The sequence below is a fragment of the Chiroxiphia lanceolata genome, chromosome 15, assembly GCF_009829145.1.
Source record: "Chiroxiphia lanceolata isolate bChiLan1 chromosome 15, bChiLan1.pri, whole genome shotgun sequence".
NCBI classification, from domain to species: domain Eukaryota; kingdom Metazoa; phylum Chordata; class Aves; order Passeriformes; family Pipridae; genus Chiroxiphia; species Chiroxiphia lanceolata.
In genome coordinates this window covers 3410471-3434014 of record NC_045651.1, presented here as the reverse complement: position 1 = coordinate 3434014, position 23544 = coordinate 3410471, and the positions used below count along the sequence as shown (strand labels likewise).

General features: G+C 50.8%; 2 protein-coding genes across 5 annotated transcripts; both read left to right on the top strand.

Moving 5' to 3' along the window:
* The first annotated feature begins 13 nt into the window (after window positions 1-13).
* Window positions 14-22884, top strand: CYSTM1 (cysteine rich transmembrane module containing 1). 3 transcript variants are annotated; one of them, XM_032702628.1, is made up of 3 exons: window positions 14-106; window positions 11217-11464; window positions 22411-22884. In XM_032702628.1, exons 2-3 carry the CDS (start codon window positions 11236-11238, stop codon window positions 22515-22517), a joined length of 336 nt encoding a protein of 111 aa, XP_032558519.1. In that variant the 5' UTR covers window positions 14-106; window positions 11217-11235; the 3' UTR covers window positions 22518-22884. The 3 variants fall into 3 exon arrangements, with proteins under 3 accessions (XP_032558519.1, XP_032558518.1, XP_032558517.1); XM_032702627.1 differs by having other exon boundaries at window positions 58-128; XM_032702626.1 differs by lacking the exon at window positions 14-106 and adding an exon at window positions 703-1101.
* On the top strand, window positions 16873-22404 carry LOC116794180. Of its 2 annotated transcripts, XM_032702623.1 has the most exons (3): window positions 16873-20748; window positions 20801-21048; window positions 21153-22404. In XM_032702623.1, the coding sequence occupies exons 2-3, from the start codon at window positions 20807-20809 to the stop codon at window positions 21868-21870; spliced, it is 960 nt and encodes a 319-aa protein (XP_032558514.1). In that variant the 5' UTR covers window positions 16873-20748; window positions 20801-20806; the 3' UTR covers window positions 21871-22404. The 2 variants fall into 2 exon arrangements, with proteins under 2 accessions (XP_032558514.1, XP_032558513.1); XM_032702622.1 differs by having other exon boundaries at window positions 16873-21048.
* Window positions 22885-23544: the final 660 nt, after the last annotated feature.

The following is a 23544-nucleotide window of genomic DNA, read 5'->3' as shown; positions in this document are numbered from 1 at the left end:
ACGCCCCTTTTGTGGGCGTGCCCCGTAGCCGTGACGCGTCGTCCCGCCCCTCGGGGGCGTGTCCCGATCGCTGCCCGTGACGTCACGGGCGCGGGGTGCGCAGCAGGTGCGGGGCGCGCAGGGCGGAGGTACCGGGGGGTCCCTGCGGGGCCGGCGGGGGGTCCGGGGTGGGGACACCGGGACGGGGACACCGGGACGGGGACACCGGCAGGGCTCGGCTGGGCACGGCCGGGCTCCGCTCGGCTCCGTGCGGGGGGAGCTGGCGCACCCGGGTGGGAGCGGGTCCGGGCGCGGGGGTCGCGCTGGGGCTGAGGAGGATGAGGAGGATGAAGAAGAGGGTGAGGAGGGTGAGGAGGAAGGCTCGGGGTGAGCGGCGGGAGCCGCCGCACCGCTGGGAGCCCGCGGTGGGTGACAGCGCTGCGGAGGGGTCGGTGCGGGGTTGGGGGGGAACCAGCGGAGCCCCCCGGGCGCTGCCCCCGCCCCAGCCCGGGGGTCCCTCGCTGTGTGCAGCCCCAGCGAGGCGATCGGTGTCCCGGTTTATAGACAGTTCCCGGCTGCCGTGGCGGGGCTGGGGGCTGCCAGCCCTGCCCTGTGCGCGGGGAGCTCGGGAGGGCCCGGGCGGGGCTGTTTGTGCAGCTGGGGGGGGCAAGGAAGGGCATCCAGAGCAGATGGGCACGGCTCGAGCTAAAGCCGGGCTTATTTAGTGCGGGGCAAGACGCGAGCGAGCACTCGGAGTAAAAATAATAATAATAATAACGCCGCATCGTGTGCTTGAAAAGCCTTTATGGTTGTCCTGGATTATACGTTTCCTGTCCTATAGCTGAGGAGACCTCATTTGGATAATTAAATGTCGTGGTGAAATAGGAGAATGAGGAAAAGGGGGGGTACTCACCTCCTCTCCTCTGCCACATGGATCTGCCACCCCTTCTGGTGGCGGTGGACGGATCCTCTCTGTGCGGGGTAGTGCCGAGATCTGTCCCAGTCATCCCAGATTCGCGTTTAGCTTTATCTGAAAGGGGGGGAGAAAAAGAAAAAAAAGGTGCTTTTTGCTTTTGATGCCTTTGCTACGAGACGTGTGTGAACAACCTGATTGTAAATAGGGTAAGTCCGGGTAAGGTAGTAAGTGTGGGTGAGTTAGAATGTCTGTGCTGAGCAGCTGCTTTCTCTTTGTGCTGTGGTAAACACGGGGTTGGGATAAGAGATGTGGGAAGTGCTGCTGTGCCAGGAAAGGGGTATTTTTCACCAGTTGCTTTAACAAAAACTGAGTCCTTGTAGAAACTTTTGGTGATGATAATAATAATCTTACTACTTCAGATAGACTGATGAGGCTGAGAACACTGATTTTTGCTCAGTGAATTTTATTGATCCTGTTTCAGTGCTTTTTGGGGACACTCAGGGGTTAATGTGCATGTTAGATAATAATCTTCTACTGCACAGAATAGTGGTTTTACCAAGCCATGAAACTTCTGTAGAACGAACTCTGCCTCTTACTCATGTGCTATAAAGGCCATCTTTGTTAAATACTGATTTGTCATTCCCTGAGTGGTGTGAGAGCTGTAACTGATAATCTGCAGAGGCTCGTGGTTGTCCTTGCTGCAGAGGTCGAAGGGAAGAGGAGAATGTCCTGTAAAGGAGTGGCTCCCACACGGGTGGGGGCTTTGCATGAGCTGAGCAGACCCTGCCCTGGGGTCAGTGAGAGGAGAGAGCTCCGGGGTTTTGCTGCCCTGTGTCCCCCCCGCCCAGGTCCGTGTTACATTTAAAATTGGCAGTGGTTTACTGCTCAGAAAACAGGAGGTGTTCTGTGAGCATAAGCAGAGATGTTCCTGCTCGCAGCGTTGCACTGGGATGATGGAAGTACCTGGAGGGCTGTGTGTGCCAGAAGCAGAGGAGCTGCCTGTTCTCAGGGGTATTTCTATGCATGATCAGATGAATATGTTACTTGATTTTTGTCTGTGAGGGCAGAGCTTGTGTAACTGTGGATTTTCAAGAAGCAGGCCTGCATTTCTCCTGTCCCCTGTTAGTGATCTCCCTGTGGCACGGCTGGAAGCTTAGCAGGGCTCCCTGAAAACTTTCTCGTGGGAGCTGAAGCCTTGAATGGGCAGGTTCGTGTGCTGCCGTCAGTATTGATATTTTCTACTCTCTCGGTGCGTGTTCTGTCTTTCCCAACTTCCTGCTTCTGACCTCAAACCCGGTGGCTCAATGAGTAGAAAATAGCCCCGTCATTTCTGGGAACAGGGAAAGATCGGAAGGAGCCGGAGTCATTCAAGCACACGGTCAGTGTTGCCAGGCCTGGCGTCCTGCCGGCAGCAGCTCGGCTTCCCGCAGGCAGCCAGGAGCCTCCCAGGCTGCTCTCCCTGGGTGGGAGGCTGCCTTCTCCAGATTTTGGGGTGAAATGCTTGGCCTCACGCCTGTGAAGGGCAGGCAAATGCAGGGCTGCCCTCACCCCGTGTCCCGGGGAGCATTTCCCAGCTGGGACATAACGACGTGGAAGTGCCACCACCCCACTGCTGTGCTCCAGTGCCTGCCCAGGACTGCAGGGAGCTTCAGGGAATGGACCTCCTTGGGAGTGTCTGGTTGTATTCCTTATGCCAGGCACTGCTGGACAAAAGCTGCTGTTTCTGTCACGTATCAGAAAGGGATATTTCCCCCCTAAGATTATTCTTGAGGTATTATTTGGTCTTACCAGCTATTGAGGGCAGTGCCATGAAGTGTAAAAGCTCTTCAGCCTCTGACAGGGTAAGGGAAAGGCTTTCTTGGGTTGGTGACAACTGGTATGGGATGAACTGGCTTGTGCCCTGTGACAAGCAGCCATTAAAGAGGATTCTTTCATGTGCCCTACAGGCAAAGTAAAGCGTCCTGTTAGAGCAGGAAGTAGGATGTGGAAGAGCAGAAAAAGTGAGAAAACGTAAGGGAGGAAAAAAAAAAAATCCTGGTCTCATTCTGCTTTCCAGCCTCTCACGACAATCCTTCTGAGTAATGAGATCTCAGCTGTAGAAAGTGCCTGTATTTCTGTCCGTGCACATGCCAAAATAACCATGACAGGGATGTGTGTGCTGCCCTAAAATCTGGGGAGCATCTTCCACTAAATCCACCAGTGTATCGGAGCTGGGGAGGTTACCCTGGAAGAACACTGCTGTTCCATGGCTGGAGTGCTGCCAGAACACCATCTGAATAACATATGAATGTATTATCTGTGCTTATTAATTTTCTTGCCAGTCATACTGTTTGTTTCGAATTCTCTCCTCAGTGGGACCAACAAAGCTTCTTTCTTTAACTGTTATTTGCAGGTCTAGTTTAACTTGGCAATCAGATGTTTTCATTGATTTTTTGTCTGTTTTATTTGGTATTTATTTCACCTTAAAACTGCCAACGCACCACTTGAAAAGCAAACTATAGTAATGTATTTTTGGAATTACCTAAGGCAGCACATTATGCAAAGACTTGAACAAGAGCAGTGCCTGCAAAAGCATTTAAAACCTGAAAACAAGATGTTAACACTCCTCTCTGTAGTGATTTCTGTGTAAAGATGCTTTTTGGTGTGTTTTGCCACAGGCACTTCTGTACCTGGGCAGAGTCTCACCTGGTGTGTCAGCAACAAGTGCCATGGCTGACACCACCCAAGGGGCTGTGCAGTGGTGTTTTCTGTCATTATGATTATTAGTCCCTGGTGTTTAAGTATATGTTCTTAAAACCTTTCATCAAATGTCTGAAAAACTTGACAATTTTTCTCCATGAGGGTGCAGTTCATGTAATAACAGTAGCAGGGCAATGGATTTGATTTTTTTTATTATTATTTTTTACTAACATTTTTATTGTAGGAACTACACTGTGTCAGCTTCATACTTTTCTTCTGCCATGCAGAACACGTAGGTGGACAGTGTGTTGCAAGCAAGAAAACTGGGCAGTAAGTGGCAGGTATAGTGTTTCTGAAGAAGTTTGTGTGTTCCTGACAGTTGACAAGACATTGGAATTTGTCTGTAGAGGGGAAAATCCTGGTATGCAAACCTGGATGCATTGGTGAGAGTTCTGTGGAGACAGAGGAGCCAGGATAGATCTGTGACTGTGAAGCTCTACAAAGGATGATTCCTCTGAGGCAAAAGCTGCTGTGACTACAGGCCCTTTAAAGCTGATGAAAAATCCTGGTGTTTGAAACCCAAATCGCCTGGAAATGTGCATATCCATCATGGCTTTGCCAGAAAGGCAGGGCAGGTGATGGGACTGGAGAGGTGGGACAGTCTGTAGGGACACCAGTGTCAGCCTCAAAGATCAGGTGCACTCTCCACTTGCACACATGGGCAGACTTCAGGCCTCTGGAGGGCTTGGAGGCTCCCAGGAAAAAGGAATACCCAGCTCAGGAACTCAGAAGGTTAAATTCTTGTTCACCCAAACCACTGTTCACTCCACAGAGCTGCCTGAGCTGGTGGCAGCAGAGTTGTTTTGTGCGGGAGGTGCCTGGCAGTCAGTTGACTAAACGTGAGGAAACACACCTCTTCCCAAGGACCAGGAGTGTCCTGGAGCTCCAGACACCTCTTAAGGCAATGGTTTTGAACAGGGGAGGGGTTTTTAGCTTTTGCTTTGGCAGTACAAAGCTGGGCTCTTCACTTCTGCTCTTCATAGAGGCTCTTCACCTGTATTTTATGAAGTAAAGCAGTTTTGAGCACCTTTTGTCAGAAAAGGTGGGGGCAGTTCTTGTGCAGTTCCCCTTCAGCTGTTACTCTAGGGGATGTGTTGCTCTGCTGCTGAAGTGGGAGGCCAAACAAGGGAGGAAGCTCTTCCTGGAAGCGAACTGAGCAAGAATGGAATCTCTTACAATTTATCCTTAACATACCTTTCATGCAATCACTAAATGGACCTGGCAAATAAGCTGGTAAGAGGGAAACGTGGAGCCAGTGCCATTTAAGAGCCACTTGTGCTCTTTTTTCATTTGGATACTGTTCATATGAAATGTAATTTAAATGCTAGGCCAGTTGCCAGGAGCTGGATTGTTGATGTTAAATGTACTTTCCATTAGAGCTCTGTATTGGAAAACGACTTCCTAGCGCTGCAGGCATTGGAAGGGGTGGGTTACATCAGGGTGCCCCAGTTGTCCTTCTCAGGGTCTGGCCTCTCATTGTGCCCTCCACCTTCCTCTGTGTAAAGACCAGCTGAATCAATATCTGCCATACCCAAAACACCTCCTGACTTCCGGCAGCACAAGGTGTGCTGCTTGTTTTCTGTCCTAGAAAAAACCCAACTTCTTGCCTTTAAATCCCAAAAATCTGCTAAAAGTTTTTGGTGTTCCAGACTGCTGATTTCCTTTTTTTTTTTTTTTTTTTAACTTACAGATCCCCCATTTGTTTTCATAGGGCTGTTTCTTGCACTGTTCCCTTTGCAATAAGAGGCGTTTCTCCCTATTTCAGTACCCAGGTTAGACTCTCATCTCCCCAGCGTGCACAGCTCTTGATTTAATGGATTTGCTTGCACTGGAGATTGCCTTTGAAGGACCTGACTTGCAGGCTAGCTGTCCCTAGGGGCTGGCATTTCTTTGCAGGTGGGTTAGCAGCTGTGAAAAAAATGCAGGTGGTAAAACTGTGTAAAAATGCAGATGGTTCTGTGCGTTCCCTATTCAAGGTTACAAGGTCAGTGCCAACAGGTAGAAGCAGATTCTTACTGGTCCCCAGTTACTTTGCCATAATTATAGTGGCCATAATTATTCTGACCTCTGAAGAGATGCTTGGGAGTGCCAGCCTTGTACGTGGCCTGTTGGAGGAGGGAAAAGGGTGAAACTGGGTCGTCTTGGCAGGAAGGGAAGGCTCTTTGTTTGGGTGCCCCTTGTGCTGACAGAAGAGTTTTCCTTCCATCACATTCCCTTGTTTTTTCTTCGTTCTTGTTTGTTTTCCTGCACCATGTTACCTCCTGACCAGGCCATGCTGCAGGGCTGCGCTGGTGGAGTGACGTGGTGGTGGACAACCATCTAAATTAGGCTGCCTGGTTGTTTTGTCCTAGTTTTAGAGGTGGCAACTTGTGGGTGATGAGACTTCCCCAGGTTTTCAGAGGCTGATTTTCAGAGGCTTGTGGAAGAGTCAGTGAAATGGTGGAAGAGGCTGTTGTCACTTGGGTGAGCAGACACGTGTGAGGCACACGATGGTCCTGGCTGTGCGTGTGCGGTGACAGGCTCCACAGGAGCCATTCCCACTTGGAAGGATCTTGCAGTTACAATTGGTATGGGGCAACTTGAGCTCTGGTTTTTGGCTTGATGGATGGGAATGGGCTAGGAAAGGGATGGAAGGCAGCACTGCTTACTCCAAACTAGACAAACAGTGACACCAAAGGCACAGCGATGGGTGGAAAGATTGCCCGAGGAACTGAGCAGAGTTGAAGCAGAGTGTCCTCAGCTGGGAAGAAAGACCTGGAGAAAAGAAAAAAGATAATAAATTCATGACTGTGCTGGAAGGGGAGAGTCAGGAGCAGTGACTGACTACTTCTGTAGCAGCTGCCTTGGTTTGCTGGCCTTGTACAAGGCAGCAAGTGTGAAGCAACCAGAAAGAAGGAGGTGTTTTCAAAGCTTAATGATGAAATTTGTTTCTCTTAGGGATTGGTTGCCAATATATATATATAATTTATATATATATTATATATATATTTATATATATATAATTTATATATATATATATAATTTAACCCGTCCATTTTGGCAACCAGTCCTTAAGAGAAACAAATTTCATCATTATATGTATATACATTATATGTATATATATATATACAGTGTATGCAAAGCATTATAGTTGTGTACTTGCACCTTTTGCTAAGCCTTAGCCAAAGCCAGGTTACATATGTAGAAAGACTGATGACTGATAATCTCACACAGAATTGTGGTTCTTGGCTGTTGATACCTCAGTGTGTACATGCACACAGAGTGCCATATGCATTCTCTACGTTATATATTGTATTTCAGTGACTCCTGTTTTGCAGACCTTATGGGTGAGCTCTGGGGTATGATAAGCAGCTTGTTTAAAAATGAAGCCTTTCTGTTGGGGTAGGGGAAATAATGTTTGCCCAGCAGTGTGGAACAAAGGAGTTTGAAGATAGCTTAAGGAAACAATGAACTTACCCCTTAGGAAAACTCCTAATGCAGGGAGGGGAGGAAGGAATAGGAACATGGTTTGCCATTCTTTTTAGCAATTTCTCTGTTGTTAACCACCAGCAGACAGTGCAAATGCTCAGTGAGAGTCAAGGAAATCTCTGTTTGTTGGGTTTAGTGCTGAATGAAGTTTAGCAGGAGTGAGGCTGTGCAGGGGCTGTTGAGTTCAGCACTAGTGAGACTGTCCCAGCTCTTCCTGCTGGACCTCCTGTAGCACCATGGAAAACAAAGGGCTTTACTGCTGGTTGGCTTCATTCTTTTGAGCTTTGTCTCTGAGAGGTGCTCATTGGGAAACCCAGAGAAATGAACCCTGATGCAAGTTTGTAGGGGTTGATCCTGGTTTGCAGTTCACATGGAATTACTAATTGGGGTGAGAACCCACAGGAAAGCTTTGGTGATACGTTTGACTAAGAGCTCAGGTGTGTCTCTGCAAAGTATCTGCTTTGTGATTCAGAGCTCTGCCTTACAAACACGTACCCAGATGAGGAAATAAGGCTAGAAAGCATGTAATGTCATATATGAGTTCATGAGAGTGGCAAAAATCTCAATATTGTCACACAGTTCAAAAGGGGCAAGTAGAGATGGGTATATGTGTAGCAATGACTGACAGTGGAAGTGGGGGACAAGGAAAGATTCTTTGTGAGAACCTTAATTCCACAACTACCTCCTGGGCTTGCTGAACACCTCGACAAATTCTTCAGGAGTTTTCTCACTCATCACAGACAAATCTCCAGTACAGTGGCTGCTGGAAGTGTTCTTGCTGGACACCTTCTTTTACATCTTGCCTAATCTCACTTGTGTTACTTTACCCTCAGCTTTGAGGAGGAGAGTTTTTACCTCAGTGGAATATGCCCTTCTTAATTTGTGCTTTCCACTGTTCTGTTGTTTTTCTGAGGTCTCTGCCCAAGCATCTGTCCAGCTGTTAGCAGGCCCTGGCCAGTTCTTCCCTCAGTCCCTGTCCCATATCAGCAGGCAGAAGCTCAGTTCCTGCCTCCACTCCAAACCTGCCTCCTCTTCAGAAACTGTTTTGACATGGAGCTGTTAAACAGAGAGCACCAGTAGTTCCTTTTTGTATCCTATGCTGCCATTCCCCTGGTTGCTGAAGCCATTGGATTAACTCATTCTGTCTGTTTTTCTCAAGACTTTCTGCAGAGCTGCTGATGTGCAGTTTTCTTTACTCATCCCCATGGCTATAGGCACCCAAATATCAATGATATTGAGTGTAGAGAAATTAATTGATGCATATGAAAGGATAGAAGGAAAGACTGAACTTCACTGGAAAGGATGGGCTGAGCTGACTGTCCTCTTAGGTAGAAGGGCTTTGGAAGACTGAAGTAATCTATATGCTGGAGCTTGGCAGTGATCATCAAAGCAAGCTGAACCCAGGGAGTTCTTAAGGTTTATGAGAAAAAAATCATGCCTTATATATGCCATATATATATATATATATATATATATACACACACACATAAATGTGTACCTAGGGTGCAAACTTGCACTCTTTTGAAGTGGGGAATTAACACATGCCACCTGCCTGGTTTGGTGCATCCCTAAATTCAGGAGGGTGACTGCTGATCCCTGCCTCCTGCAGCCACCCTGTGAGGCAGGAGGCAGTTTTCCACAAGGCAGGAAGCAGTGCCTTGGGTCTCCCCATGCCAGGAGCAGCCACAGCAGCAGTGCACCAGCTCAGGGAGGCTGAGCAAACCGGGGGTTGCCTGGGCCAGGTCTGGGCACCAAATGGTTACTCTACCATGTGCAAGGGTATATGGTATACACATACACACTCGCTCTGGCCTTGTTCTTCCCTGGGAACTTGCTTTTCAGTGCTATTTTGGGATGATTTTCTGGGTTAGGTGAACATTAGTGACCCATTATGTCCCAATTCTGTATTGGTTGCATTGAAGGGCTTGCTGCCTGCCTTTCCCAGGCTCCCTGAAGGGAGAATTTCCTTGCTGGAGACTTGGTAGGGGCATTGCATTGCAGTGCAGTGGTTAAAGAGCCTCCAGGTAAATGTATGTTGTACGTGTCTGTTTTAAGTGAGCAGTTAAGTGGTCTGGCTGGCCTGGCAGTGGAAAAAACCCCCATAAATAAAATTCCTCTAATCCCTGGCATTGGTTAAGCAATTGAAGGTCTTGACAAAGACCTTAAAAGATATAATCTGCAGGGTACAGCACAGCCTTAGCAGTAAGCTGGGACAACTTTCTGGGGAGGGTCAGAGGAGGGGCAGGCACTGATCTCTTCTCTATGGTGACCAGGGACAGGACTCCAGGGAATGGCTGGAGCTGTGTCAGGGCAGGTTTAGGTTGGATCTCACGAGAAGGTTTTTCCCCCAGAGGGTGGTTGGCACTGAACAGGCTCCCCAGGGCAGTGGGCACAGCCCCAAGGCTGCCAGAGCTCCAGGAGTGTTTGGATGACATTCTCAGGGACAGAGTGGGATTGTTGGGGTGTCCTGGGCAGGGCCAGGAGTTGGCTCTGATGATCCTTGTGAGTCCCTTCCAACTCAGCACATTCTGTGACTCTGTGACTGTGCCCAGATTGCAGGGCAAGAGGAGCCTTAGAATGAACTCAGGTGAGTGACATTGCAGCCTTTGAGCCTCGAGGGCTTCTCTGCGCCCTCCTAGGAGGGACAGCAGCCCTGTTCCCTTGGAGTGGCCTCTGGAGCCATTGGAATCAGGCTGTTCCTGGCTCTGTGTGGGAGAGCCTTGTGGTGCTGCAGGAGCAACGTGTAAATAAACAAGGGAGAGCCTCGGGATCCTTCCTTGGGGAGGCACAGCCAGTGCTGTGAGGTGATGAAACAGCGAGCTGTAAACAAACAGCTCCCTCCACACTGCCAGGGCTGCTGCAGCTAAACATAACCCCAGGGGCTGGGCCTGCCTGGCTCCTGCCACGCTGGGCTCCTGAGGCGTTACAAAGGTGAAATTCTTCACTCTGCATCAGCCAGGGCTCGCCTGGGTGTGCTGATGGTCTCCCTGGGCTCAAACCTGCCTGTCCTGGGAGCGGGAGCACTCTGCTGAGCAGTCAGGTCAGCCTGACCCCGCTGCTTGCCTTCCCAACACCCATCCAAAGAGGATCCTGCTGGCCAAGCCTCTCCCACTCCATTCCAGCAGCACTGGAGTCTCAGTGGAGGCAAATTATACTCCTGGTATTTCTCCCTATGGCATGTGGGAGGAGGTGTGCAGCAAAGGGGAATTTTGGTGACCCGTCTGCACCCTGTAATAGGGGAAGGAAATGGCAGGGTACAGCTGCTCCAGGCAAGAAGGTTCCTGAACACGTGGTATATTAATATACACTTCTGTTTCTCAGACAGGGAGAAGCTCCAGAAGCCTAATGTAAGAAGTGGTTTGCTTAGTCACGCTGCTTAGAGGTTCATTAAAGTTGTGTTATTGTGACAGTCTTGTCTTTTGATGGCTGTGTCATGAGTAATACATGAGGTGGGGTTTATGAGTATCAGCTCTCCAAGGTGTCTTTAATGTTGCTTTTTGAATGAGGCTGAGCCCGAGGCCCTGATTCCTTGTGGCTGCTTAATGACTCAGTTGTGTGTGATTGGGAGAATACACGATATGCTGGGGTAGTGTCATCAGGAAGTTATTCACATACAGCCTTGCTCCAGGGTGCTGGTCTGGATGCTTTAGTAATTAGCAGAAACGTAATGGACATTTGTGTTCACTCTTTCTCCTGTTGAGGCTATCAAATATGTCTGGAACAGGCTGCTTTTCTTTTTTAATATTGACAGAAACATGAAGTGATCACTTCTAAATCTCCCTTAAAAGTGTTTTAATCATTAGTGGAAGGAGAGGATGTTGCTTTGCTGTTGCAAGACTTAGGTCTTAGGGTGAGTAGCTGACGCATGACTGGAAAGCAGCGTCACTCCCGCAGAGCTAAACTCATGTCACTTAAAGAAATCAAGAAATCACTTCAACTCAGTCTCTGCCCCTGTGATAGGGTTAAAAATAAATGTGCTGCCTGACCAGGTATTTTGAGGTCTGTTTCTCACAGGACACGGGGCCTGCTGGAGAGCAGTCTGGAACAGAACTCGGGTGGTCGCGGATGAGCAGGCGAAAGCAAACCCGTTCTCCTGTTTGTGTTCCCTCTGCAGGGCAGACTCTGCGTCCCACATGAACTACGATAATCCTCCTCCTTACCCCGGCCCGGGCCCCACCGCCCCGTACCCGCCCTATGCACAGCAGCCGGGTGGGCCCCCCGGCCCCTACCCCGGGTATCCCCCCGGGCCGACCGGGCCCTACCAGCCAGGCCAGCCGGGTTACCAAGGATATCCCCAGTACGGGTGGCAGAATGCACCTCCGCCTCCAGGACCGGTGTACGCCGACGGGCCTAAAAACACAGGTATGTTTGTCTCCTTGAACAGTACACATTGACCTTGGAGGCATTTGGTTACCAGTGCCTGGCCCTAACCAGGCTGGGGGGGGGGAGGTGGAGGCTTGTTTGTGGTAGTGATTTTGTGTACAGCTCGTTTTTTGTTTGAAGGAGTGGTTTTGTTTACAGCCTGTCTTCTTGCTTTTGTTTTGCCATGGTGTCTCCAACAGCTCTCTGGTTGTTGGAAGATGCTGCTGAACATCCTTAATGCTGGTCCCTAAGGGAATCCCTATGCTGAGGTTGTTACACAGGCTTTCTGCTGGATTTAGGTTTGCCACAAGTCTCATTCCACCTGTCTCTTGCTTGATAAGTTTCAACCAAGGGCTGCTCAGTTCAAGCTCATAATATTCAAGTGTACAATTCCTGCTGAATTAGTGGGTTTTCTTCAGCCCATCACTCTCTGTCCAAGATCTAATCGTTCCTGGGCTTTCTGGTTGTTGGGTTTTTTTCCAAAGCTATTATCATCCTGTGGAAAAGCCCAGATTTCTGGGGAAGGGAAGGAGGACGATGTACCTTCCCTTGGCAGCTGGCTGGTCCATCTGGGTGCCATGTCCCCTCAATATGACATGTTGGTGTGCTCTGGCACCCACAGCTCTCGTGGGGCTCACTGCAGTGCTTGCAGCAGGCTCCATTTGTCAGAGGAGGGCTGAGATGATGATTAAGGGGCTGGAGCTTCTCCTCCTTTATACAAGGAGAAGCTGAGAGAGGTGGGACTGTTCAGGGGGTTTGAACAGTGGTGTGGGTCTATCAGGAGCACCCAAATTTAAGCGGTGAACAATTGGTGTGAGTGAATAAGAACCTGAATTGAGTATAAATCATGAGTTCAGCTTTCTCTGTAACAGAGTGAAAAATCTGCCTTGGAGTAAGAGGCAGCAGTGTGGTGCTGCTTCCCACCACGTTCACCACAGGAGCTCTAAGTGTAATCAGGGTTTTCCCTGGGATCTGCACATGATTTTGGGGTGGCTAAGAGACATTTCTCAGTACTGGGCAGGGGAAAATCTCCTAGTCTCCCATGTTGAACATCTTTGGTAACTGCCAGTGTTGCTTTGCTGCTATAGCCACAAAAAGGGCAGAAGTTGAAGGGAGACTGGGGTTGTTGCCTTGGACAGTCTGACTTTGAGCCAGGTCTGCTGCCTTGGAGGCTTGAAGGATCTCATCTCAAACTGGATCAGGGAACTGGTGACACTGAATGTCCTCTGCTCTGCCCACAAACCTGTGGAGCAGCACAAAGGACTGGGCTGGGAAACTGGAGAGAAGTAGCCAAGTGTTTGAGTGTGTCTTTCCCTGAGAGCCCAGGCTTGTACTGCAGAAACAGTACTCTAACCCACAAACCAAAGATCTTCTGGTAGGTCTTGGCCTTGAACTGTTTTCCTGTAGCCATGGGTGGTCTCTGAACCCCCCTTGGGAGCCTCTAATTTGCACTGCTTTTGCTGAAGTGGATGTAAAAAAGTCATAGAATCATAGAATGGTTTGGGTTGGAAAGGACTTAAAGCTCATCTCGTTCCAACCCCCTGCCATGGGCAGGGACACCTTCCACTAGCCCAGGTTACTCCAAGCCCCATCCAACCTGGCCTTGGACACTTCCAGGGATGGGGCAGCCACAACTTCTCTGGGCAACCTGTGCCAGGGCCTCCCCACCCTCACAGGGAAGAATTTCTTCCCAATATCCCATCTAACTCTACCCTCTGGCAGTGGGAAACCATTCTCCCTTGTCCTATCCGTCTAAGCCTTTGTCCACAGTCCCTCTCCAGCTCTCCTGGAGCCCCTTTAGGCCCTGGAAGGGGCTCTCAGCTCTCCCTGGAGCCTTCTCCAGGTGAACCCCCCCAGCTCTCCCAGCCTGGCTCCAGAGCAGAGGGGCTCCAGCCCTTGGAGCATCTCCGTGGCCTCCTCTGGACTCTCTCCAGCAGCTCCACGTCCTCCTGCTGTTGTTCCCCAGGGCTGGAGGCAGCTCTGCAGGGGGGTCTCACCTGAGGGGGCAGAGGGGCAGAATCCCCTCCTCCCCTGCTGCCCACACCGTGGGACCAGCCCGGGGCACATGGCTGGGGCAAATTGAGCTTCTCATCCACCAGCACCCCCAAGTCCTTCTCCTCAGGGCTGCTCTCAATCCCTTCTCTGTCCAGCCTGTGTTTGTGCTTGGGACTGCCCCAACCCAGGTACAGGACCTTGCTCTTGGCTGTGTTGGACTTCATGTGGTTCACACAGACCCACCTCTCCAGCCTGTCCAGGTCCCTCTGGATGGCACATGTTTGTTTTACACACCTTTATTAATGTGTGCGAAATAAAGTCAGGGCTGTAACTTCATGTTTGTCTGCAAAAGCTTTTTCTTGATTGTCCTTCTGTTAAACACCCTTTCCTCCCCCCTCCTTTGCTCCTTTTTGACCAGTCTGTCAAACTGGAACCTGATCTTTGTCCTGTGAAGTGTAAGAGAGCTTTCAATAAGGCTTTGTTTAGGGATCGACTCCAGGAGTATCTGATTTAAATGGATGTCCCTAAAAAAGCTAACTTTTTGAAAATCTGTTCCACTAGTGCTGTATATCTGTTGGTGTGGCTGAACCTCTAATATAAAAAATTGACGTCTGAGTTTAATCAAGTCATTGCAGTCTGCCTTGCTGGTCTGGCGTGATTTCATGTGCCTTGTCAGTTCCTGTGGTGTTTCCAAACACTTATCTGGGAAGAGCTGCTGTGTGGATGCTTTCCTTCCAGAGCAGAGGTTTTGCTCTCCTAGATGACTTTGCTTAATGTAATGAATTAAGCTACTCCAAGTAGCACATCAGTATTTCTGAACCAAACGTACGTCCGCATTGAAAACTAGGAGGTTTGCTGTACTTTAGATTTTATGCTTTACATAAAAATTGTGGTTATACATTAAGACTTAGTGGCAGTGGCCGTGTGACTCCCTCGTGTTACAGCACTGTGGGAGGGTGAGATCACATCAGCTGGTGTTCCTTGGTCCCTTCTCCCAGAGGAGTTGGAGTCCAGTGTGTCCAAGCTGGCACCCCTCAAGGTCACCCCGGCTACCTCAACTCTGCAGGGCATGAAAGGCCTCAAAGCTTATGTTTCTTCTCCAGGGCAAGGAGCAGTGAGCTGGAGAGCCTGGGTGACTTGCTGAGGTGGCACAGAAGACCTCATGGCCATGGGTTTGGGGTTTGGTTTTGCTTTTTGGGTATCTGGCTTTTGGGCTTGCCCAGGTTACCTATACCAAGGTCTCCACAGAAACCCCACTTCTTACCTCTTGCAAGGGCTGACAACTGACTTGGCTGTTGTTTGTTGGAAGTAAACAGCTTGACCTTTGCCTTTAGAGCTGATAATTTATATGCTGAGCCTGAGGGACGTTATCCTTAAGGGTGTCTGATTCGGCCTCCTCACACTGTGAATGACGTGCTGATCTCTGTCTGCAGTTTTCCTGCTGTCCATCCACACAAAGTCCATCCAGGCATGAGTTCCTGGAATGCAGTAGACATGCCACACAGTGCTTTCTGTGGGTAGAGGGAACCCTCCTGCACCAGAACAACACCAGGAAACACACAGCTTTAGGAGCACAGCATAAGGACCAGCACCTTCCTGAGCAGCAGGGCTTGCTTAGGAGGAAGAAAATCCCTCATTCCACGAAGTATTTCCTTTCTTCACCAGTATTTTCATTATTTGTTATCAGCTGGCGTAAGGAAACCACAGCAACTGCTGACTGGTCAGCTGGTACTTTCTTGTCTGTGTAAATCTTAGAGGTGAAGTGTGACTCTGCTGATAATGACACTCTTTAAAAAGAAGTGGAAGGAGCCAAAGTCCGAAGTGACACACTAATTCTGAAAGCAGCAGCTGATGTTGGCAATCTGTCCAGCTTCATTTCTCCCCCCTGCCCTCCTTATTGATATGTACCAGTGTAATGGATGGGGCTGCTCCCTGCTGTGCCAAAGGGAGCCAGGCTCTGTCAGCAGGCACTGAGGGCAAACAGAGCTCAGTATTGCGTCTATTGGACACACAGGGTGGAAATCTTATTTCTGGAGGTTGATTACTTGTAGCAAAGCCGGCTGCGATAAGAGTAATAGTCACAGTGATGCTGTCTGCCTCCTAATGTTTGGCCAGCTGCAAGAATAAACAGGTCACCTAGATACAGTCACTGCCTGCTGCCAGAGGGGTGGATTTTTCCTCTTTACCTGTCTCAGTGTGGAAAGGAGGGGATCCAGATCACTCTGATTAGGCTCTCTGGTGCCTTTCAGTGGTTACCCCTTCACATCTCCAGCCCTGCTCAGCTGAGCCTTCCCCAGCAGAAGTTAATTTGGAGGGCAGCAGGAGCAGTTCCAGCAGGATTTCTCTCTCGTCTGTTGACCCTTTCCATAGCAGTCTGTTGGAGCATTTAGTTTGACTGTTCCTGTACCTTCAGGACCTGTAACTTCAAATGCTGGAGTCCTGCCAAAAAAAAATTAGTCTCACTTGGCAGTTGTCCTCTTCTTCTCTGCTTCTCATTCTGTAGAGTGCCTTAAAACCCAGCATTCTCTCTCCTCCAGGATTGCTGTATCATCCCTCCCTCTGTCCCTGGCTGCACAAACAGCGGGGGCTGTTGGCTGGCAAACAGTGCAGTTCTAGGGCTGATGTCTCAGCTCACCTTCACTGCTTTCCACCCCCGGGGAGGGGATAATCTGATAAAACACTGGTGCAAAGAAAATGATTCCCAGTTCAGGTCCGGTATCTGAAAACATGCTGCAGACAAACTGGACTGAGGAGGCCAAGGCTGGCTCCATTGTGGGCTGAATTAACGAGGCTGCTGTTCCAGACAGTCCTCATCAGCTGGGCTCCAGGCTGGGTGAGGAGCAAACCCTGCACAGTCTTTTCCAGGCGCTGCACAGACTGTGGTGCTCGAGCCCTGGGACTGTGCAAGGAGAGTCTTTTTGCCCTGCTCACTGTGGCATGTCCCCCTTGCTTTAGTACTGGACTTTGTCCCTCCTTCTGTCTGTCACCCAGAAAACTCTTGCAAAATCCTTCGGTCTGTGCTGTATAAATGCCTCCAAGCCAGGTCTTGTTTAACTCTAGGACTGATGCTGGTTTTCAGTGTAAACACTGCCTCAGGCTGAGGACTGTGCTGTTCTTAGCCCTGCAGTTGATTAGGTTGAAAACATCTCCTTGCTTTAACAGTAAATTAAGATTTTACTGATTTTAAAAAAATGTTAGAGGAAGCTCTCAAATTCTGTAGTTTTGGGAGATGTCTCTCATCTGTCGTAGTCCAAAGGAAAGCTGAAGAGTCTGAAGCCTGAATTATTATACTTCTGAGCTGAGGGGAAGCTTGTTCCTCATATGACATGTTTCCTGTGAACTTTCTGACCTCTGTGGTGGGGTTTACAGTGCTTTGGAGAGCTGGCTGGCATCCTGCAGAGACCTGAGTGAGTACTCACTACAGAAGGTGTGCTGATGTCCTGTAAGGAGTGCCTGTAGCCCTGCTTTTTAGAGACCTCGAATCCTTCCTGGGCCCATCAACACACCATAAATGCTCATTGGAATGACTTCCATTGTCTCAGGGATCTCTTAATACCATCCCTGTGTGCTCGGGTGAGGAAACTCAACCCCTTCCCAGCTCTGAGCTCAGCTGAAAGAAAATCATCTGCACAGTTGCTGCTGAGTCCTGTCCCGTGCATTGTGTGAAAGGGGAACAACGTCAGCCAGTGCAGCATTGCTCTGGAAAGTGCCCTCTTGGCACAGCTGCACAGCGATTTCCCCGAAATGTGGGGCTTATTCAGCTCCCTGAAGGCTGAATCAGCTCTCCAGGGTGACTGTAAGAGCTGCTCAGACTTACGGGAATGGAAAGGCAGGAATTTTCTGAACCTGCTGGACATCAGCACGCGGCCACGGAGGAGGGCAGGTCTGATACCTGTGTGGGTAGTTGTAGATCAGTTGTTTCTGCTCGAGCCAGGCTGAAATCAGGGCTGGGTCAGCAGCAGCTGTCTGGTGGCAGAGGGGATTTGCAGGTGGAACTGTCTGTGCTCTCTGGCAGTTTGCTCTCGTGACACTTGGTTTCTGCTCGGGAGGCTCTGGCAGTAGCAGTTCGTGTTTGGAGCTGGGGGTTGTGAAACTTGCTTTGAGAGCTTTGGAAGATTTTTTTCTTGAAAGTGGGCTATTGTATTTCCATCTGGCTGTGGTATCTGTTTCAGGAGTGTGCTAAGGTATTTCCTGAAATCTGAGTGTGGTGTTGGTGGAGACTGTGAGCACAGTGAAACCCTCTGGGCAGGAAGGAGTTGGGGGGCCAAGAAATTGCAGGCCTGAAGCTGTTAAGCATGAGCAAATACCCCCAGAGAGGAGAAAGAACAATTAAATGCCTTCCTTGCCAAGGGAATTGGATCTCATCTGTGCCCAGGCTGTGCCCTGGAGTTCTAATGGGCAAGGGAGGAGGCCTGGGGCAGATAAAACTTTAGTCCCTGCTCCCCAGCTCTGCAGTCTCTTCTTCTGCACTTGCTGGCTGTGTATGGGGTTTACTCCAGGAGATGTGGCTGTCTGGGAGGTCAGGGCTTGGAGTTCCTTCCTCTTGCAGTGCTGGGTCTGCAAACCCAGGGAGTGCCCCTGGAAGAGGGGCTCAGGGACACTTGATTTCCTGTCACTGCTGCATCCCTTGGGTGCACTTGTGCTGGCTTTCCTTTCTCTGGCCTCCATCCTGAACAAAAAGGCTTTCCAGGGGCTTGTGTCAATGGTGTTGTTTGAAGCAGTTTTAAGCAAGACTTGCTGGCTGGCTGGAGAAGTGAAAACAAAGCTCTCAGTACAGAAGTGGTTTGTGATAAAACCTCCTTAAGTGACAAGTGGGAAAAGGCTTATGGGTCCCTCCTCTGCTGTGTGCTCCCTCCCAGACAAGACTGTGGTGTTAAGTAATGCTTCTGCTCTGCCCAGCTGTTACCATGGCAAACAGCCACTCAGACACCACGGGAAGGGTTTTTGGTCTGCAGTGGCAGTGGTTGGTAACTCCTTTGCTGCTGCCTCCTCTCGTGTGCTCCAGACCCTGGGATGGGATGGGATGGGATGGGCTGGCTCTGGCATCAAAGCCCTTGTGCTGCAATCCTTGTAGACCCAGTGAAGCACTGCAGTAAAGGGGCACTGCAGTTTAAGGTCATAATTTTAGTTTATACCAAACCAGGTGAAAAGCACAGCTCATTCCTTTCCCTCATGGAGCTAATGATTAACGTATCAATTAGGCATGAGAAGAAACAAAATGTGTATGCTTAAGATAAAGCAGACTGTACATGAAATGAGAAGGTATTGTAGTATTTGTTCTAAAAACAAAGTGGGAGTTATTTGCACTGGATTGTGCAGGCCAGTGCTGTGTGATTACAGGGAGTGCTACCATTTCGGGGTGATTCATTGTGGTCTAGGCTCTTTAAGGCTGATAAGAAGGTGCGAGGGTGTTCTCAGCTTATACCCTCTCCCATCCTGTTTTAGAAGAAAGCAATGGAAGCATCAAAACTTGAGGCTAGAACTGAGTGCTGTCTCAGAGTGCCTCTGAGAGAAATCACCCTCATTTCACATCTTTGGGACCACCAGGTCCAAAGGGTTAATGGGATCCTGCTCATAGTGGTGAGGATCCTGTGTGCCTGGAGATGGTTGGAGTGCCTGGCCTTGGGCAAAAGAGAGGTACAGGGCAGCTGATGGAGTCCCCAGTACAGCTCCCCACAGCAAACTGGGTGGCTTTAGCTTGGAGGCACTCGGGCTTCTGACAAGAATCACACAAAACCAGCAGTTTCCTTCACTGGCAGGTTTTGGATGGGGGTTTGTAGGCAAAGCTGTTCCAGTAGGAAACCTGATCTCTGTCAGTGGAATCCTGCTGGTTACAGCGAGTTGGGAAGCCGTGGGGTGACTTGCATCAGTAACATGCAGTGCAAGACTTCCCAACAGAATGATTTTAGGAGGTTTGGGGTGCTGTTACACTGTCCTTTCATGTGCTGTTGACAGGGGATCCTCTGTGTTTATAAGGCACTCCTGCACGGGCTGAGGGAGTGTGTGAAGGTGCTGCCACGTGCTCTTGATGTCCTTGGGTACTTGTGTCATTGTGTTGGTGCTCTGAAGCCAACATTCAAGTGCAGTGTCCAAAATGAGCAGGTTGGTGTAGGATGTCTCCAGCCGAGTGAGAGGCTGGGCTGGGAGCAGTTCATCCAGCCTGCCTTGGAGCTGGTTTTTACTCTGTGCACTCTGGTAGCTGTAGGTGAACAGTGAACCACCCTTCACCTGCTCTGCTCCTCTCCTCTCCTCTGCAAGTCCCCCACCCAAGGGGTTGAAGAGAAAAGCTCTTCAGTATTAATTCTCTATAACTATGGTTAAAGTCCCTCTGGCTTTTGGTGTGGGACATGCAGCTCCTGAAGCATTGATGAGGCTTCAGAGAAAGCTTTATTAAACACAAATTGAGAGGGATGTGTGGTTGTTTCTATTCAGAGTCTTGCCCAGATGCTCTCCAAGTCTGAAAGCTTCCAGTGGTTGATGGTGTGTGCTCTCAGAGCACAGCAGTGCTCTGAGCTCTGAGCTCCCCCTCGAGATTTGCTCTCTCTGGAGAGGAGCTCTGCTCTGGAAGGCAGAGACTTGTACTTCAGGTGTTGTCTTTGAGGCATTCCTTGAACTTGAGAGGTGAGTGGGTTGGGTTAAGTACCACAGCCCCCCTCCATGGAGAAAAACACAGCTTTTTTGCAGATGCTTGTGCCACAACGTGCTGCTGGTTTAAATGACTTCCAGCTTTTAGCAGAAGAGAGGGAATGAACACAGTCTCCTTTCAGTGCTGTTCCACTGTTTCTGACAGAAAGGCACACCCCAAACTTAGGTGAGTCCTGGGAAGGTGTTGACACAGCTGCTGTCCCCTGCCCTGTCCCAGTCCTGCCCCCAGCTGTGCCTGTGCCTTGGCCAGCTCAGGGCAGCCCTTTCCAGCACAAGCCACAGCAGAGGTGCTAGAGGGCTGGCAGGGCAGGGGGGGGATGCCCATGGATGCTGTGACCCACTTGTGCAGAGAGGCAGCATCCAACACGAGTCAGCTGAGCCGGCGTGGTGAGAGCACCCGGCTCCCACTGCACAGCCCTGAGCCTGGAAAAGCCATTTCCTTTAATATTTCAGCAAGTGTTTCATAACAGCACTTTGTACATACCTTGAACATGCTTTGTCGGCATGTCCCTGACACTTGGCTGTAGCATAAAACTTCTAATGGATTAAACATAAATACTTGAGGCAAATGCTCTGGTGTGCCTGCAGTCCTGGGCAGCTGATGGTAAATAACTGGCACAGGGCAGCCTGCTTCTGCTGTGTGGGTCTGGATGTCTCGGGGCACTGGGACCCTTGGTTTTGGGTATGACTGTGGGGGTCTGGATGTCTCTGGGCAGTGGGACCCTCAATTTTGGACAGGGCTGTGTGGGTCTGAATATCTCTGGGCAGTGGGACCCTCAGTTTTGGGTATGGCTGTGTGGGTCTGGATGTCTCTGGGCACTGGGACCCTCAGTTTTGGATATGGCTGTGTGGGTCTGGATGTCTCTGGGCAGTGGGACCCTCAATTTTGGACAGGGCTGCGTGGGTCTGGATGTCTCTGGGCACTGGGACCCTCAGTTTTGGACATGGCTGTGTGGGTCTGAATGCCTCTGGGCAGTGGGACCCTCAGTTTTGGGTATGGCTGTGTGGGTCTGGATGTCTCTGGGCAGTGGGACCCTCAGTTTTGGACATGGCAGTGCTCTGGCAGCAACAATCCAGCTCCCCATGGCTCAGAGGTGGGACAGCTTGAACAGCACCTGGCAGCCAGCTGGAAGCCAGGGCTGCCTCAGGGCTCCAGCCCAGGGATGTCACCGTCTTGCACAGGGCTCTTGGAGCATTTGGGGTGTGTTTTCCCTCCACTCTTTGTAACAGGACCTTCTCAGAGCAAACAAAGGCACCAAAGAGCTGCTTGTTCAGAACTCCTGGATCCACCAGGGGAAAAAAAAGCCCAGGCTGAGCCCCTGGGTCACCTCCCCATGGAGAACAGGCAATGGGGCTGTGCCTGCACAGCAGATGCCCCCTCTGTTATTCCCGTTGGTGAGAGGGAGACTGCCTGGGGCTGGGGCACAGGCTGGACCCAAGGGCAGACATTTGGGGGTACTGGGCTGTCCCTCTCTCTTCCCCACCTGGTGCTATCAGAGTTTTGGCAACATGTGAGCTGGAGGGTCATTGTACCCATGGCTCTGCAGAGCTGGAGCAGTGACAGGGAATGGTTTCCTGAGCACAAAGCAGGCCCGTGGGAGGGCCAGGCTGATGCCATGAGCTGTCTCCTGCCACCACCATGTGTGCAGGTTGGACTCCTGTGTGAGGGCACATTTTCTGTGCAGACCAAAACAAACAGACCCAAGGAAGTTGTCAGGAAGGCAAATCACCTGCCTGCCCTCAGACTGCCACAGCTCTGGGTGTGAAAGCCCAGGCTCAGTGAGGAGGAACCAAAGCTGAACTGCTCCTCTGTCCAGAATGGGCCTCGGGGCCTGGCACAGAGAGCAGGCAGCACGCTGGCCTCAGGTAGGAGACCCTGCTGGGAGAGCTCCATCCAAACCTGAGGCTCCCTCCTGTGTGCTCAGGCAGCTGGCAGAGTGCAGGAAATCCCAGTGGACTGCTGGGAGCCTCCGGGCAGCCCTCGGGGGGCAGAGCTGGGGTGGTGTCTGTCCATGAGGTGACACCCAAGGTGCCCCTTGGCCAGCGGGGTGTCCCAGCACCGCCACCTCCTGAGCTGTGCCTCAGGTGCAGGAGGGGCAGAGCTGGAGCAAGGGCTGGTCATCCAGGGGCGGGAGGCAGCTGTGTGTGTGTGGCAGGGCTGGAGCAGAGTCAGGCAGCAGCTCCTCACTCCAGTCCAGGCGCAGCTGGGGAGGGTGGCACCTCCTGGGAAAACTGCCTGGCTCTTGTTGCTCTCAGTGGTTACCGTGTGACTGACCCGGCCCCTCTGTGCCCCTCTGTGCCCGCAGTGTACGTCGTGGAGGAGCGGCGGAGGGACGACACGGGCGAGAGCGCCTGCCTGACAGCCTGCTGGACCGCGCTGTGCTGCTGCTGCCTCTGGGACATGCTGACCTGAGCCGCCCGCCGCCCGCAGAGCGCTATGCAGCCTCCCCACTCCTGCCCCCCGACTTCTTTTTTCTGTTACTGTAATCAACTGCTCTGCTTTGCACAGCCAAGAGGTTCCCGTCTGTCCGTCCTAGCGCCTTGTCGGGGGTGGGGGGGTGCAACTCCTTTATTTTAGTAAAGGAAAAGGAGGAAAAAAAAAAAAAGAGATCCCTTTTTAACGTTTCTAAGACTTTTGTTGTAACTTTGAAGAATGTGCTGATGGTGTATTTCAGCCAAAGGCATTCTGATGAAATGTATATTTACCAGTTGAGATTTTCCTAGCCCTAGAGACGAAGACATACGCAATAATTAAAGCCAACAGTTGATTTTCTTCGCTAGGTCCCGGCTGTTTCAGTCCATCTGTCCGTGCAGGGGCAGTGTCCCCTGGTGCTGTGTGTCCTCAGCCCCCCGCGGGCACTGGCTCTGCAGGTGGGAGTCCTGGGTCTGGCACCTCCAACCCCCTCATCCCACACCGGGCAGCACAATTGGGTTTTCATCCCTCGGGGCTGGGCGGGCACGTCCCCTTCTGGGACCAGCGCCCTCTCCAGCAGCTCCTGGAGAAGCACAGGCTGAGCTGCTGCAGCTCTTGGGGCAGGACTGATCCCAAGCTGTGATCCATCATCCCCTGCTGCAGAGCAGAGGCTTGCAGGGGGTAAATTAATGGGTAAGAAGATACAAGGCCATGGATTAATTTAGTGCAGAAGATTTAGAGCTGAAGCTGTTCCATGGCACGCCTGGCCAGAAGAGGGATAAAAAGCTTCTGTCTACAGAAAAGTGGGAAAACCTGCTGCTGGTCCCAGGGAGTTGCATCCCCCTGCCCCCCCAGCCTTGGGACCAGACCTGATGCACACACCAGCTTTGCTTTGCAGTGCCCAGAGATCACCCAGGGATCTTGGATCTGTTTGCAAAGGGCACTGCCCTCGCTGTCCCTCAGATGGCCCTGGTGCTCTGTGCACCTCGACTCAAGAGCTCAGCAGTGCAAGTTTGGGGCTCTGATC

Excerpts from the sequence above, each read along its gene's own strand:
- CYSTM1 (XM_032702628.1), top strand. The coding sequence starts at position 11,236 with ATGAACTACGATAATCCTCCTCCTTACCCCGGCCCGGGCCCCACCGCC. Across the intron at positions 11,465-22,410 it reads CGACGGGCCTAAAAACACAG|TGTACGTCGTGGAGGAGCGG; the intron begins GTATGTTTGTCT and ends CTGTGCCCGCAG.
- LOC116794180 (XM_032702622.1), top strand. The coding sequence starts at position 20,789 with ATGACTGTGGGGGTCTGGATGTCTCTGGGCAGTGGGACCCTCAATTTT. Across the intron at positions 21,049-21,152 it reads TGGGACCCTCAGTTTTGGAC|ATGGCAGTGCTCTGGCAGCA; the intron begins ATGGCTGTGTGG and ends TCAGTTTTGGAC.